General features: G+C 45.1%; 1 protein-coding gene across 1 annotated transcript in view; it reads right to left on the reverse strand.

The window, feature by feature from the left end:
* Ak4 (adenylate kinase 4) overlaps window positions 1-14808 on the reverse strand; it is a 49720-nt gene extending 34912 nt beyond the window's left edge. The window contains exons 1-2 of the mRNA XM_090334681.1: window positions 14663-14808; window positions 13622-13873 (exon numbers count right to left, since the gene is read on the reverse strand). Coding sequence (XP_090190807.1) covers window positions 13622-13766 — 145 coding nt within the window. The 5' untranslated portion in view covers window positions 13767-13873; window positions 14663-14808. The remainder of the gene's footprint in view (window positions 1-13621; window positions 13874-14662) is intronic.
* Window positions 14809-15530: the final 722 nt, after the last annotated feature.

Consider the following 15530-nt stretch of genomic DNA (forward strand, 5'->3'; position numbering starts at 1 on the left):
CATCTTGGCCCACCCATCAGCGGCAGCCCCATCTCGGTCTCCGACACCATCTGTGACTGTCTTTCACAAGCCTAGTCATGGAGGAGGAGCAGTGTTTCAATCTGCCTGTTTTGCTGCACTCCTCTTCACATCAGCTAGCATACTTTTTTAATTCTCTGGAGTTCACACTCTAACAGTGTTTGGAGCCTGACATTCAAAGCACCTCTCTCTAGTGGAAGACATCTTCCTGCATCCTAAATAAAGTTGACTGAGTTAAGAGATCTGGATTTCTACTCAAAAAAACTATCCAACAGAAATCTAAGCTGAGGGTAGAGGAATAGAGTCCCTTCTGCTAATGAAAATCCATCACACCACTGCATACCAACAAATGTCAATGGTGTTTTTAATTATTCTTTTAATATCTTAAATGCTTATTTAAATAGCCACTTTAATAAAAATAAATGCCAAATATTCCACAATGAAAAATGACCAACATTTGTTCTGTCACCTCAGCCTAACTCAAATCCTTTTGGGTCTTTGGCTCTGGTCTTTAAAACGTTGGCTTTTATATTTTAAAAAGATTCTCTCCCTATATAGCCCATGCTGGCATTAGTCTCCGGTGCACACTACCATGCTTTGCCTAAATATTTGGTATTTAGAATCTGATGTTGTGATAGTCCCAGCTAGGCTAAGGCAAAGGATTTCTTTTTTTTTTTATTATATTTTATTGTTGGGGTAATATATAGTGGGGTTAGTTACATTCATCAGGTATTAAGTGCATTAATTCTTGAACCTTGACTCCCTTTCCCTTTCCCCGTGCCCCAAAGGATTTCTTGAGTCCAGGAGCTCAGGTTCAATGTACTAAGCTAATCTGTTGTCCACACAGAGTATCAGTAATGAGCTCAAGCCTGTGAATAGCTACTGTAGTTTTAAAATGTTAAATATATTAAATTAAAAAACATTAAATCTAGGTCCCAGTGGCTCACACCTGTAATCCTAGCTTCAAAAGAGCCTGAGTGTGGCTCAAAGCCAGTCTGGGCAGGAAAGCCCGTGAATTTTTTTTTTTTTTTTTTTTTTTTTGCCAGTCCTGGGCTTGGACTCAGGGCCTGAGAACTGTCGTTGGGTTCTTCTCAAGTTTAGAGCTTTATCACTTGAGCCTCAGCACCATTTCTGGCTTTTTTCTATGTATGTGGTACCGAGGAATCGAACCCGGGTCTTCGTGCATGCTAGGCAAGCACTCCACCACTAGGCTAAACTCCTTGCCCGCCCATGAAATTCTTATCTCCAACAAACTACCAAAAATGCTGGAAGTATCACTGTGGCACAAATGGTAGAGTGCGAGCCCTGAGCCAAAGAAGCTCAGGGCTAAATTCCAGCCCCAAGACTGGGGCTTTAAATTTTGTGTCACTGACCTTACTGCCTCCTTAAAGCCCTAGCCAGGTTGACAGCTACTAACTTAACATTCACAGGAATGAGGTTGCTTTGGCATCACTCTCCTCTGTAAACAAAGTCCAAAGTCATAGATATCTATAGGCAAGTTAGTCTGTAAATCAAGCCCAAACACCTATGCAAAAATACCACTGCTGGGAGCTTTGAATCACTAAAACAGCTAGCATAAACCAGTGCAGGGTTGGATTTTAGAAAGTGACAGGTGAATAAAGATCCAAATAAGGGGCCGGGAGTTTGGCCTAGTGGTTAAAGTGCTTGCCTAGCATTCATGAAGACCCGGGTTCGATTCCTCGGTACCACATACATAGAAAAAAGCCGGAAGTGGTGCTGAGGCTCAAGTGGTAGAGCTCTAGCCTTGAGAAAGTCCAAGGACAGTGCTCAGGCCCTGAGCTCAAGCCCAGGACTGGCAAAAAAAAAAAAAAAAGATCCAAATAAATGACAACTAGAGATGACAGGGCAAATGCAATCATGAGTGGCCAGCTCCTTGCTGTCAAGCAATATTTAAATTAAGGACAACCATACCACATCCCTGCTGTTCCTCCTAAAGATCCACAGCCACCCTAACCCTCCCTTTGGCCAAGGAAGGAGATCTCTGTCCTCAGATTCTAAGATCAAAAGTAGAAGTAGCTGGTACCTGCCTACACTAGGATGATCCTAACATCCACTCCCAAAACACTGGGCTTTTAAAAGGCTGACAAAGCTGGTGGATATTACAGGGGAACATTCTGAATTTGCCCAATAACATACAAATTTAGAATAAGTAAAAGGGCATTAGTAGAGGGGACTGAGTTTGATGGGAACACCTCAACAATGTCACTTTATTTGCCAGATAGAAGGTGCATTATTTCACAAACATTGATACCCCTTCTCATGGTTTTATCCCCTGTGAGACTCATCTCCAAAAACTACTCAGAAAAAAAGCCAAAAATGGTGCTGTGACTCAAATTGTAGTGTCACTAGCTTTAAGCATGAAGAGGCTCAGGGAAAGCACCCAGGCCCTGAGTTCGTGCCTCAGAACTGGCAAAAAATAAAATAAATGGGGGGTGTGAGGGGGAGGGTAATGGGTACCAAGACATGTGAAAGGGTATCAATGTATGTGAATTAATGCACCCTCTATCTGGCAAATATCATGTAACCCTTTTACTAATTACAATAAAAAAATTAAAAAAATAATAAAACCAAAATAAATCACTACAAGAAAAATACTAAATGGTGGAACAAAGGGCAAACTAATGCAACAATGATACTTACATGACAATGTACTGGAAATGAACTTTACGACTTTCAGGAAGAGAGGGTTTGGGGAAGGAAAAGTGGGAGAAAAATGAGGGGGATAACAATGTTTAGCCCAAAATGAACTCATTTTCTTACATATGTAACTGTAACACCTCTACATATCATCTTGACAATAAAATAATTTTAAAAAATAAAAATAAATCAATACATTTAGGAAGAGTAGACTATGGAAAGTAAATCACCATAACTACAGAGGTGCCATAATTAGCCAATTGGCGATGTCTATGGCAGAGGACTCACTGAATGGAACAGAGGTGTATGGAACAAGGGTCATTTTTCTTGGAGGAAAAAAATACCACTTATGTTGGCAAAGTAATGCCAAGTGGTGAAAATATTTCTAATTATTGGAAGAGCTAGTTGATTTCACTTATATAACACTGAAGACTGAAGTTGGAAAAGTAGAGAGCAGTTTATTAATGACAGCTTCAAGAAGTCCGTCTCAGGCTACGGAAAAAACAAAAATCTTCCAATAATTAGACCTCTCCAGCAGTGAAAAGAGCTTGTTTCCAGAGTTAGCTGTCAGCCTCTAAAGAAAGAATAATGGAGAGAATAGCCACTTGGACAGAATGACCTAAAATCCCTTCCAAGTCTTAGGCATTAAAAAACAGAATGATTAAACTCAACACATTCATTATTATGCATAATGTTTAGTTCCCTAAGAACACTGGAAAACCAACAGAACTCAATGGAAAGGAGATTATGCGCTTAATTTTTTAAAACATCTATAGTTAGAAACATAACTATATAGATATAAAAACCTATGACTCTATAGACATGTTTTATTTCATAAATTAACGTTTCTATGACATACAAACCCTTAGCCTAATTTTGATTAAGTTCTAAATACTAAGTCCCAGTGATTGTAAATAGAGATTCCCTTCTTGAACACTCATTTGTTAAACCTGTCATTTAAAATATGATGTAAAAATCAACATTAATAAATTCTTTTTTAAAAAAAGTAACTTAAAATAACCACAGGTTAAAGAAACTATTTTGGAAAACCAAATCATACCCTTAGAGAGTATTAGTAGTTATATTTACAAAAATTGAAATGAGACATTGATGGCTCATGCTATTCAGCAGACTGAATTCTTAAGGATTACAGTTCAAGACTCACCCAAGCAGAAAAGTCTGAAGACTCCCTCTCCAAAATAATCAGCAAAGAAGATGGCTGGAGGTGTGACTCGAGTGGCAGAACACAAGTCAAGCAAGCTACCCAACAAAGTGCAAGTCTCCAGTAACAAGAAAAGAGAAGAAAATCAGGGGCCGGGAGTTTGACCTAGTGGTAGAGTGCTTGCCTTAGCAAGCACGAAGACCCAAGTTCGATTCACATACACAGAAAAAGCCAAAAGTGGTGTTCAATTCTTCCATACCACATACATAGAAAAACCTGCAAGTGGTGTTGTGGCGAACAGTGTTGAAGTCCTGAGTTCAAACCTCAGGTCTGGCAAAAAAAAAAAAAAAAATCAGGAAATTTGACACACATATGTAATCAATATTGTATAGCTCTCTAGGATAGACTACTATCAAATGCTCCAGAAAACAAAAATACAGGAGTTAGAATTATGAAAACAAAAGTCAAAAATTAACCAGAATAATGCAGTAATTGAGCTCATGTCTAGCATGTACAAGGCCTCAGGTTCCCCAGTTCCACTAAGTCAACAAAAAACAAAGATACAGAAAAATCAACCCAGTCAGATAAACAGATAAATTAGAAAACAGTCCATATTAGTGATAACACACTTTTGAAAAGGAAAATAAGTAATTATGAGTTCAGGACAAGTAACTTTAATATGGGCATTTCTGTTGGGACAAGACTAAACACAAGGGAAATTTAAGGAAAAACGGATAGATATCACAGATCCAAGGGGCTTAACGAAACAGTGAGCTTATAACTGTCCCATGACACGCATTGTGCCTAAATGCTCAATGCAGTGGCATTGGGCCAGTGGTTTGTCCAAGGAACCATTCCCTAGGGAAGACCATAAACAAAAACCAAAGCACCCTGACCAGGTGAATGGGAGTATAGAGCACGAGAGATGCAAGGATCCTACTGAATGACTCCATCTGATGCTACCAGAAAAACCTACCATCTACAGATCTTTACAAAGTAAGAAGCAATCAAGTTTAACTTACCAACACACACACACACATGCTTACAAAGCCAATGAGTATACTAGCCCGAGTTAAAAAAGGCAAATTATATTTTGTCTATACTATATAGTCATCTCTATGCTTACCACTAGATAGTAAGGTCTCTATGAAAGGAATTATGGCTTCAATTTTTAAATGTTTTTAAATTTCAAGAGCTCTGTGTGCTGGGCTAGCCTACGTAAGGCCCTAGGTTTTACCCTTATTATCACAGGACATGGTAGTATGTCCCTGAAATCCCAATGCTTCAGAAACAAGAGGACTGATAACATGAGTTCAAAGCCAATCTAGGCTGTGTGTCCAAAAGAGAAAAAGCAACAATACCAACCATTTTATCCCACTGCCACATGAACAGTGTCCAGTGAACGCCTTGACCTTGGCACTGATATCCCTCAGAACTGTGCGAAGTAAGCCTCTGGTTTCTACCTACCCAGCCTTAGACATTCTGTTACAGCTACACAAGTACACTAATGCTATCTCAGCAGGCCATTTCCAAGAAGACTCGGCCCTACAGAAGACCAAGTTTGAAAATTAAGTTTCTGTATTTATTTACTTCATTGACCTTGAGTAACTTACTTAACCTCTAGGTCATTTATTTCTCTCATAATTGTATTCTGAGTATGGCACTACAGAGCTGGGTGTTGATCAAAGGTAATAAGACATCCATTAGCCAGTATGCTTCACTCATCACAAACTGGTAGTTAGAACTAAGTCTCAAGAATTACAAAGTACCAAGGTCACAGGTCGATGTTATCCCAAGGAAAATGCTGAAGCCTGGAAAACAGTTTAATATCTAACAGTTCATTTCTAAATAATTAATTTCAAAATTCTATGAACAGAGCTAACAGCATTGTTTCAAAAGTATTGGTCTAGCTAAGTAAGGCCTGCTTGCTGCAGATGTCTTAGCTAGTACAAGATCTCTGGGGACTAGAAGGTGAGACTGTGAAAGTATAAAGTATATCAGTCATCAAAACTGATCTTCACGAAGCTGTACAAATGACCTTTCGTACTTTGCCTTAGGGATCAACTGAGAACTAATTTCAAGTGGGTGCAGTAAGGGGAGGGCAGAATCTCACTAAAAAGCCTCTATCATCTATTTACAATTTTTAATTTTTTCACAATCCTGGGGCTTGAACTCAGGGCTTGCATACTTTCTTTGGGCTTTCTCAAGGCTAGTGCTCTCTATCACTTAAGCCACCGCACCACTTCTGGCTTTTTCCTAACTTTGTTTCTGGTTTGTTTGGGGTTTGACACAGGTTCTCTCCCAATATGCCAGGCTGGCCTTGGAATGGAGATCCTCCTGCTTCCACCAGTGGAGTGCTGGTTCTTGCAAGGATATCCTAACCTGAAACCGCAAATACTGAAAACTTTCCACCTAAGATGGGATGGACACAGCTAGTCCAACCCTAGCATAGTCATCTTAGTGCTGGAGCCACAGCCTTAGGAGTCCCTGTCAACTTTGAACCTACCACTTCTTACAAAGTATGAGTGATTCCCCTTTATTTTTCTCCCTTCACCACATTCCACTCTCAGCACCCACAAAGAGCTCCATGGAGCTCCTGGATGGGTTTTTTTTGTTTTGTTTTGAGTCTTTTGGTTGTATTATGTGCCAAAAGTAGAGACTGAATGCAGGGCCTGGGTGTTGTCCCTGAGCTTTTGTTCAAGTTGAAGGCTCTACCACTTGAGCCACACTGGCTTTTTGGTAGTGGATTGGAGATTCATTAATTTCAGACTTTCCTTTCTAGGCTAGCAGATCTCACAGGATCTGAGAATCCTCCTGAAATTTACAGGTATGAGTCACTGGAGCCTGCCTAGTGCAGGTGTGGTGGTATTTTAACTTACTTGCTATACAGATGCTTTTTTGGAATTATTTGGATTTTTTTCATATATTTTTATTGTAATTAGAAGGGTTACATTATATTCACCAGATAGAAGGCGCATTACTTCACAAAAATACCCTTTCTCATGTCTTGGTCCCCCTTTCCCTCCACCTAAACAGATGCTTTTTATCACTGCAGTCATTCTACCAGCTCTCCTCCTTTGTCCATTCATTCATTCATTTAGTTATTTACTTATTTTGGCATAGACTATTTTCAAAGCAGGGTCTCACTTTTTAGGTGACAGCTGGCCTAGCCTGAGATCCTATTTGTGTTTTCTCCTGTAGACAGGATGACAGGCACCCACCACTGGACCCAAGTTAAGATGACAGAGCACAGATTCCATCCCCCTAACTCCCCCCCCCCCAACCACAACCCTTCCCTTCCCTTCACCCTAGGACCACCTCCTAATGAGGATTACTAGCTTGAGCCACCATGCAATTCTCCTAGTGCCACTCATTTACCTGGCATCACTTATGCATACAGCATGCAAAAAAAGTCCATTTTAACAAGGTCACCTGCTCCTGTGTCTGGTTCTGGCTAGGGTCCATCCTTCTGTTCATTGAGAACCACGCTCACTGTCCCTCCAGCAATGCGTGTTCTCACCTAAGGCCTAGCACTTGCTGTTCTTTCTCCCTGAAACAGTCTGCTCACTCACTGTTTATGAGCTCTGGAGACAGCCAAGCTGTCCCTGGGGAGATCTTCCCTAATCATAATCACACCATCTAGCACAACTATCATGACAGCAGTCATCAAGTCACCACTAACTCCTTTCCTCCATGACATAGTCCATAAGTACTTATTATCACCCATTCCCTTGAGGATTCTTACCTCTTAGGAACAAAAGGATACCTGAATAGGTACATAAAAATACCTGTTGAATGAATGGATTATAGAGATTGGAATATGTGAAGTTAACTTAAGAGCACAGGAGCTAAGCATTGTGATTCATACCACTCAGCTACTTGGGAGGCCAAGACAAAAAGATCAGCTTCAAGGCTAAAACTGGTCTATATAGAATCCTGTTTTTTGTTTTTTTTAAGACCATTGGACTACAGGAAGTAGTAACCTTTTTAAGTATGTCAAGGTGGTACTTCTTGCACCATCCTTAGAAGGAAAAGAGTAATATTTGTAGAGTTTCTCTGGTATTTTGGGTTCTTTTATGTGCAGTCTAGTTCCTACTATAGTTGTTCCATGATTAATATAAAAGAACTCTTATTAGCCAATGTAGATCAGTGTTTTAACCAAATGAAAGCCACAACCCGTTGGTAGGTCATAACATTAGTTGTTCTGGGGTTTGTCTATTTTAGTTTGTTTTTTTTTTTAATGAAACAGAATTTTTAAAAATAGAGTAAGTTGGGCACTGGTGGGCACTGTAATCCTAAATACTCACAGGGCTGAGATATGAGAATTCTAGTACAAAGCCAGCTCAGGCCAAAAAGTCCATTAGACTCATAAGCAGCAAAATGCTAGAAACAGAGCTGTGAATCAAGCACGATTGCTAGCTTTGAGCAGAAAAAGCTCAGGGACAACATGCAGTGCCTGAGTTCAGGTCCCAAAACCAGAAAAGAGGGGAGGGAGAGAAGGAAGGAGGGAGGGAAGAGAGAAAAAAAAAAGAAAGTGGGAGAGGGAGGAAGAGAACCAAAGAGTGAGAGAGGGGAGGGAGGGGAAAGAAAGAGGGGAAAGGAGGGAAGGAGGGAAAGAAAAGCAATTTTAAATTTCAGAAAAAGGCCATGCAAAGATTCAGATGTGCACAAAGCTAGGACATTTTGGGATGCCTACCTCAAGCCACAAATAGTGCTAATTCACATGAAAACCCCAAGCAGAAGGTCTTAAATATAACTCCTGTTGCCAGGTGTGGTGGCTCATGTTTATAATCCTAACTACACAGGAGACTGAAATCTGAGGATCAAGATTCAAAGCCACCCCGGGCATAAAAGGTCCTGAGACTAACATCTAGAGATGGGAAGTGGGGCTTGGCTCAAGAGTAAGGTGAAACCCTTGAGCTGAACAACTCAGGGGCAACGCCCAGGCCGAGGGGTAGGGCAGTATCCTTGAGCTCATCATGAGCTCAAGGGCAGCACCCAGGTGAAGTTCAAGCCCCATGCCCCCCCCCAAAAAGGAGGATAAAAGTTGATGTCTGCCAAGACATTTACCACAAGTAGTACTACTTGCCATGAGTTCAAATTGGATGTGACGTGGGCATGAACACTGCAGATGGTCAGACACTGCTTAACCTGGTTTTATCTTGTTTTATCAATTGAGAATAGAAAATGGAACATAGTATATTCTAGAAATCTTACCAGGAGTCTTGTATGACCTACAAAAAGATTAACCAATTTAAATAAAGTTGACTTAGGAGCCTTGTTGAGCTCTGACAAGTCTTTCAACCCAGGATCTCTCAATTCTCAGAAATTTTCACTCTTACACAAGACACCGTTATACTTAAAACTAAATACCCCAAGGCCTTTGAGCCAAGTCATCTTCTTACAGAGGTTCAGTATATAGCCTCACTTGAAATACTAGTTCTAGCCACAAAAATCTGTTAATATTAACAGAAACAGGTTTGTTCTTGAGCCATCTTTTCAGTCAACTCCATGCTTCCAAATAGAAATGTGCAAATTGTCCTGCTCTTGAGATATCAGATGCAGTGCTATAGAAGAATATTTTTTAATCTACCTAACACTTCAAATACAATTCTCATAAGTGGGGAAAATGAGATAGAGGAGAACAATGCTTGACATGAAATGTGCTCATTACTTTACTTATGTAACTGTGAACCCTCTGTACATCATTTTTACAATAAAATAAGTTTATATTTAGAAAAGTTGAAAAAGAATGAGTTTGGAAAATGAAATGGCTGTTTTTCTGCAAAATAACTGTTGAATTTTTGTGTAAGAGACTGGATTATGTAATGTGTGTGTGCTTCTGATAATACCTGCTTATTAAAAAAAATAACTTGGGAGTATAATTCTACACAATGCAATTTTTTTCATTTTTAAAAAGCCATCATTTAAAAAAAAATAGAAAATTCTCATATAGCAACACAGGTTGCCCTTGAACTCCAGATCAAGTTCCTGCTCAACCTCACAAGGTACAAGCCACAATGACCAGCTAAATCTGGATGTGGCCCATTCTGGAGAGTGCCAGCCCTGTATGTGTACTTATTACCCATATCATACACATAAACACACACCCCTCATGGTAGGAAGTGATCTCCTATGAGTGTAGGACCCAGCACCTGGACACCTAGGGCAATTCCACATTCTTCTCCCGTTCTAAAAAGAAAAAAACCAAGCAAGCCAAAGATCAGGGTGGGTCCCCAAATAAGGTATTTGATAAGCCTCAGCCTGTACTGCTCCAGGCTGCATAGCCAGACAAGGAATTACAACTATCAGGAAAGGAATATCAGGCCTTTGGTAAGTAGAAACTTCATGGTCAATCAGAGCTAATTAAACAGAATGGATTATATTACGATAGGCTGGTTTGACCAAGGAAATATGGGGACAGAAATTGCAGCTCATGCCGTCAACAGAGACCTGTTGGGCCCTTTTAATGCTTTTCAGTAGTTTGCTACAGCCCAATTTCAGAGTGGGAAGTGGAATACAGTAGAGATAGAAGGGACAAGGGACCCAGGAGTATCTCCAGACTTTCAACTATAAACAAAGACTGGTGCTTTTCCACCAGGAGATTAGCTAAAAAGCAAACAGCAGGTAATCAATAGAAAAAATAAAGACTGGAATATTTTCTCATTTAGCAAGCAGTGGGCCTCTAAAATTCTTAGATATCCCAAGGGAGAAAAAGAATCTGAGATCTCTGTAAGAACCCCCAGTACCTAGCAGGCACTAAATATCTTGGATGAATGAATTAGACATTCATTACTATACTGCACTGTTACTATATTCTATAGCAACAACAGAATCAGCAAGGCCTATGCAGAGAAATAAATGGATTCTGCCAATGCACATGGGGGAAGTCTGCATTCACAGAATGAGGTTTCAGTCGCCCTTTCCCTCAAGGCAGCTTTTCACCAGGCAAGTGGCTGCAGGCGGCAAGCATGTCCTTAGTCTAGGCGGCAGATGGCCAAGGCTACTTTCCAATTCAAAACATTACAAAGGATCCATTTCCTAGGGATTTACTGTTTCATCATTTCTTTCAGACTTTCAACTGTACAGGAGAAGTGGACACACACAGGATTTTAGTGCTTTTCCACCAAGAGATTACCTACATCCAAACAGCAGGTAATAGAATATTGAAGACTGAAATACTGGCTTATTTACTATGCAGTGGACCTCTAAGATTCTTACTTAGATCTTCCAGTGAGAAAAATAATCTGAGGTCATACCCTCAAAAACTTTTCACTGGAAACAAATTAGTGTCCTTTATTGTTGTTCGCTCCTTGACAAAACTGCTTAAGTCAGTTCATACAAATAAATAAAAAAGCTGGGGGGATTATGATTCCTGGAAAGTCTGGGCAGAATTAGTTTTCAAGAACCATTTCTTCTGGCAAAAGCACCTGCCATCCCAGCTACAGAGTCTAAATGAGATCCTGTCACAAGATAACTGTTGTAAAGGAGGCTGGAGGCATGACTCAAGTGATTGAGTCCAGCATGAGGTCCTGAGTTAAAACTCCAGTGTTAAAATAATAGTAAATACTTGATTGTCAATAGAAATGAAAACACTTTGAAAGCCGCATCCTGATTTCAGAGGGAAACCAAGATAGGAGATGCATTAAAGTGGTTTTATAAAAGGGAGAACAAAGCTAGGAGCCAGTGGCTCAGGACTATAATTCCAGCTACTTGGGAGGCAAAGGATCTGAGGATCCAAATTCATAATCAGCCTGAGCAGTAAAGTTTGTGAGGCTCCCCCAGCAATTAAAAAAGCCTGTTAGGCTCCGTATCTGCAATGAATTACCAGAAGTCAGAACCATCTAGTCAACTATAGGAGATTATATGACATGGGCTCCATGTCAGTCTGGCAAAGCCTTCACCAGTCTATCTCCGCACCCTGGAGAGCCCAATCTGCCCACAAAACCACTAGACTTTTCCCTCAGAAGACTACATTCCAAATACAGAAAGAACAAAATGCATTTGAATATGGTATTAAAATGGAGCCAAGTGTGGTGGGACAAACCTGTATTCCCAGCTACTCTAGAGACTGAGGCAGGAGGATTGCCAAATTCAAGAACCACCTGGACAATGCCATCCGTGTGTGGGGGTAGTGTGGGGGGAGGGGAGTGCCTGTACTCAGGCTTGAACCATCTGGGGTGGGGTGGGTGGGGGCGGGTAGTGGGCTGGCTTCGAAGTATGATCCTCGGATCTCGGCCTCTTAAGTAGCTAAAATTACAGGGGTGAACCACCAGCTCTTGGCTTCAAAGTAAAACTTTTTTAAAAGAATGAGATGTAACGGGCGTGGTGGTTCCCGCCTATAATCCTGGCTACTCAGGAGGCTGAGCTCTGAGGATCAAGGTTCAAAGCCAGCTTGGGTACAAAAGGCCACGAGACTCTTATCTCCAATTAATCACTAGTAAACGGGAAGTTGGGCTGTGGCTCAAGGGTAGGGCGGTAGCCTTGAGCTGAAGAGCTCAAGGACAGTGCCCAGGCCTAGTTCAAGCCCCATGACCTCTCCCCCCCCAAAAAAGAGAATTAAATTTAAGGGGGGCTTTGCAACCTGTTTATGGGGTAATGAAGCTCAAGACCCTGAGGAGGTGGGGCAGGTAAGATGAATAAACCGCCTAAGTACATTTCTCAATTCCTGGCTGGCTTTTGACTGCACCCACCTACTTTTTCACGCTAATAGCTGTTTCTAAGATGTAGACCCCTGGAAAGGTAGCACACTGGGAACCACAGCCACCGGGGACGCGGAGGAGCACAGTAACGGGCAGGGGACCCAGGCTGCGGTAACAGGTTGCCCTACAGGAAGTTGCTAATGACTAGCATCAGCATCCCGGAAGGGTCACCGCGCCCCACCCCCCGCCCGCGCCCGCCCACGGTGCCACAGAGGCTACCTCCTTCGGAACTGGTGGGGGACGTGGGCGCCGGGGAAGAACCCCACACTGTCAAGTGGTGAAGACGATCTACACTACCCCAACTCCACCGCCCGGGGAGACAGTCACAAGAAGCCATTTCCAAGAACGCTGAAGCCAGACGACTGATCCACGATCAGAACGACTTTGCAACCATTCTCCCGGCGATCAGGCCCCAGTTTGGAGAGAAGGGGGCCGCGGTGGGGGTACGGTTTACCTTAGAAGGTGGCGGCGGGACAGACAGGCCTTTTAAAGCCGCCCAGGCAGAACGGCCCCCCGCGCCGAGGGACCGGAGGGGCGCGCGCCGGAGAGCCCGGCGGAGCCACAGGTGCCCCCGCGCGCACCAAGGGACTCCCACAGGTGGGCACCGCTCAGCCCGGGGGCTCCGGCTCGGGGAGGGGGGGGCGCGTGGCTGTCTAGGACCTGGAGAGAACAGGACAGGACCCCAGGGCTGGGAGACGGGTTTTGCCTTTACAAGACAGCTTGCGAGCCAAGCTGGGAGTTTTCCACCGCCTGCCTCTCGCTCTGCGCGCCGACTGTGCATGGGCTTCTACCCCACCCCACCCCCGACCCCCGCCCCCAGCAGGATGGAAGGGGTGAATGGAGGAGCCGCGGGCACCTCCCTCTCCTCCCCACCATCCTCAGCCTGGCCCCCGAGCGCGGGTTAGCCGCGCGAACGTCGGCCGCGGGCTGCATGCGCTCCAGCACGTACCAGCCCGCACGGCCTCCGGAGGGCGGGGGAAGCGCGCAGGGGCCGAGCCCCGAGCCCTCCCGGGCCGTTCACGTCCCCCAACGAAGCCGACCAAGCTGGGCTCACCCCTCCCTCGCCTCCTCAGCCCATTACCCGTGTTGGCATTGAGGTTCTCCCGTAAGAAGTGACCGCTGGAGAGATGCTGGAGGCCAAAGTTCTGGGCGATCCTCTGACACACGGTGCCCTTGCCCGAGCCAGGCGGCCCCAGGATGACAGCGCGCAGCAGTTTGGAGGCCATGGCTTCGGCGATCTCGATTGCAGTCCCCCCGGTGGCAGCTCAGGAACTTTGTTTCTCGTCCCCGGTCTCGAGCACCCTGTGCTCGCGCAGGGACGCTCCAGCGGCCTCTACGGTGGGGAGGAGAGACTTTAAGACAAACCCCTCCCCGCAGCCCCGCCCTCCGCCACCTCCCCGCCCCGGCCCCGGAGAGGGAGCGCTCCGGGGGACCCCGCCCAGCACCGTCAGCCCCCGGGGGTGATAGGTGAGCGATCTCACCTCCATCCCTTCCTCTATCTCACCCCCCACGCCCTCCCTAACGTAGCGGGGCGGGGAGGAGGAGGGGGAGGTGGCGCCCCGCTGGTGACCGGGCATCCCCCGAGCCAATCTCTACCCAAGGGAAGAAATGGAGATGGGTTAACTCCCAAGTGCTCCCCCGCGGCCCTTGCCGCCGTGTCCCCGCACGTGGACCGCTATGGAGTCCGGGACTGTCACATCCCTGGTTGGGGGGGGGGCGCCGCCCTGGATTGCCCGTGCGCTCCCACGCGCGGGGCGCTAGCGGAGCCAAGCGTCACTCGGTCAAAAGCAGTGCAGTAAGCCCACACCTCGGCGGCCCGCGCGGCTCATTCGGGTGCCCAGCTTCGATCGCGCCCGCCCGGCCTCCCCAGCCCCGCTGGCCGCGCGGGACTCGATCCTTACGTAAGCCCTGAGACCAGCCGCGCTGGAGCCGCCGGCCCGCGCCCTCTCCCTCCCCCACTCCCCACTCCCTTCCCGCCGGCCCCTCCTTCGCGCTCCACCCCCCCAGGACCCGACGGGGACTGTGGGGGCGAAAGGAAGTGTCGAGAAAGATTTCTCTTTTATTTAGTCTCCTGGGGGACGGGGTCTATTGTGAGGAGAAAGGAAAAATACAACTTGAGTACCTGCTGTCCATCAAATCCAGGGCTCTGGCATCTGATTATGCAACCTCTCCAGGCACAGACGTGCAGAAGGGGCTCGTGGCGCGGCCAGGCATTCGTTCATCTGCTCAGCAGCAGCCTTGGCAACAGCAGCACCTGTTAATGTGACCCACGGTTCCAGAGCTTGGGACAGAATCGTGAACAAAGGACGGGCTGGTGGTCAATAGAAGTTACTTTCTAGCTTGAGTCTTTCTCTCCCTCTCCCTCCCCCCCCCCTCGCTTGCTCTCCCGCAATCTCTCCCTCCCTCCCTCTCCCTCTCCCTCTCCCTCTCCCTCTCCCTCTCCCTCTCCCTCTCCCTCTCCCTCTCCCTCTCCCTCTCCCTCTCCCTCTCCCTCTCCCTCTCCCTCTCCCTCTCCCTCTCTCTCTCTCTCTCTCTCTCTCTCTCTCTCTCTCTCTCTTTGAAGGGGGAGGGGGCAGAATTGGAGTTCAATTAAGAGCCTCTCACTTTGTGATGCACACACACACTCATTCCCCCTTTTTCTGTTATTTTCCAGGTAGACTGTTGCTTTCCTTGCCTCAGCAGGCCTGGACCACCGTCCTCCTGCTTGACTTTCTGCACAGTTGGGATGCCAGAGTGGGTTGCATCATGCCCAGTTTTTTCATTAAGATAGGGTTTCTTTAACTGGATTTTATTGATTTATTTATTTTTGCCAGTCCTGGGGCTTGAACTCAGGGCCTGAACACTTATCCTTGGGCTTTCTCAAGGCTAGAGCTCTACCACTTGAGCCACAGCACCACTTCTGGCTTTGTCTATGCATGTGGTACCAAGGAATCAAACCCAGGTCTTCATGCATGCTAGGCAACCACTAGGCCAAACTCCCGGCCTGTTTT

This window comes from Megascapheus bottae, chromosome 6 (assembly GCF_031878675.1).
Source record: "Megascapheus bottae isolate mThoBot1 chromosome 6, mThoBot2.hap1, whole genome shotgun sequence".
In the NCBI taxonomy this organism is placed as follows: Eukaryota; Metazoa; Chordata; class Mammalia; order Rodentia; family Geomyidae; genus Megascapheus; species Megascapheus bottae.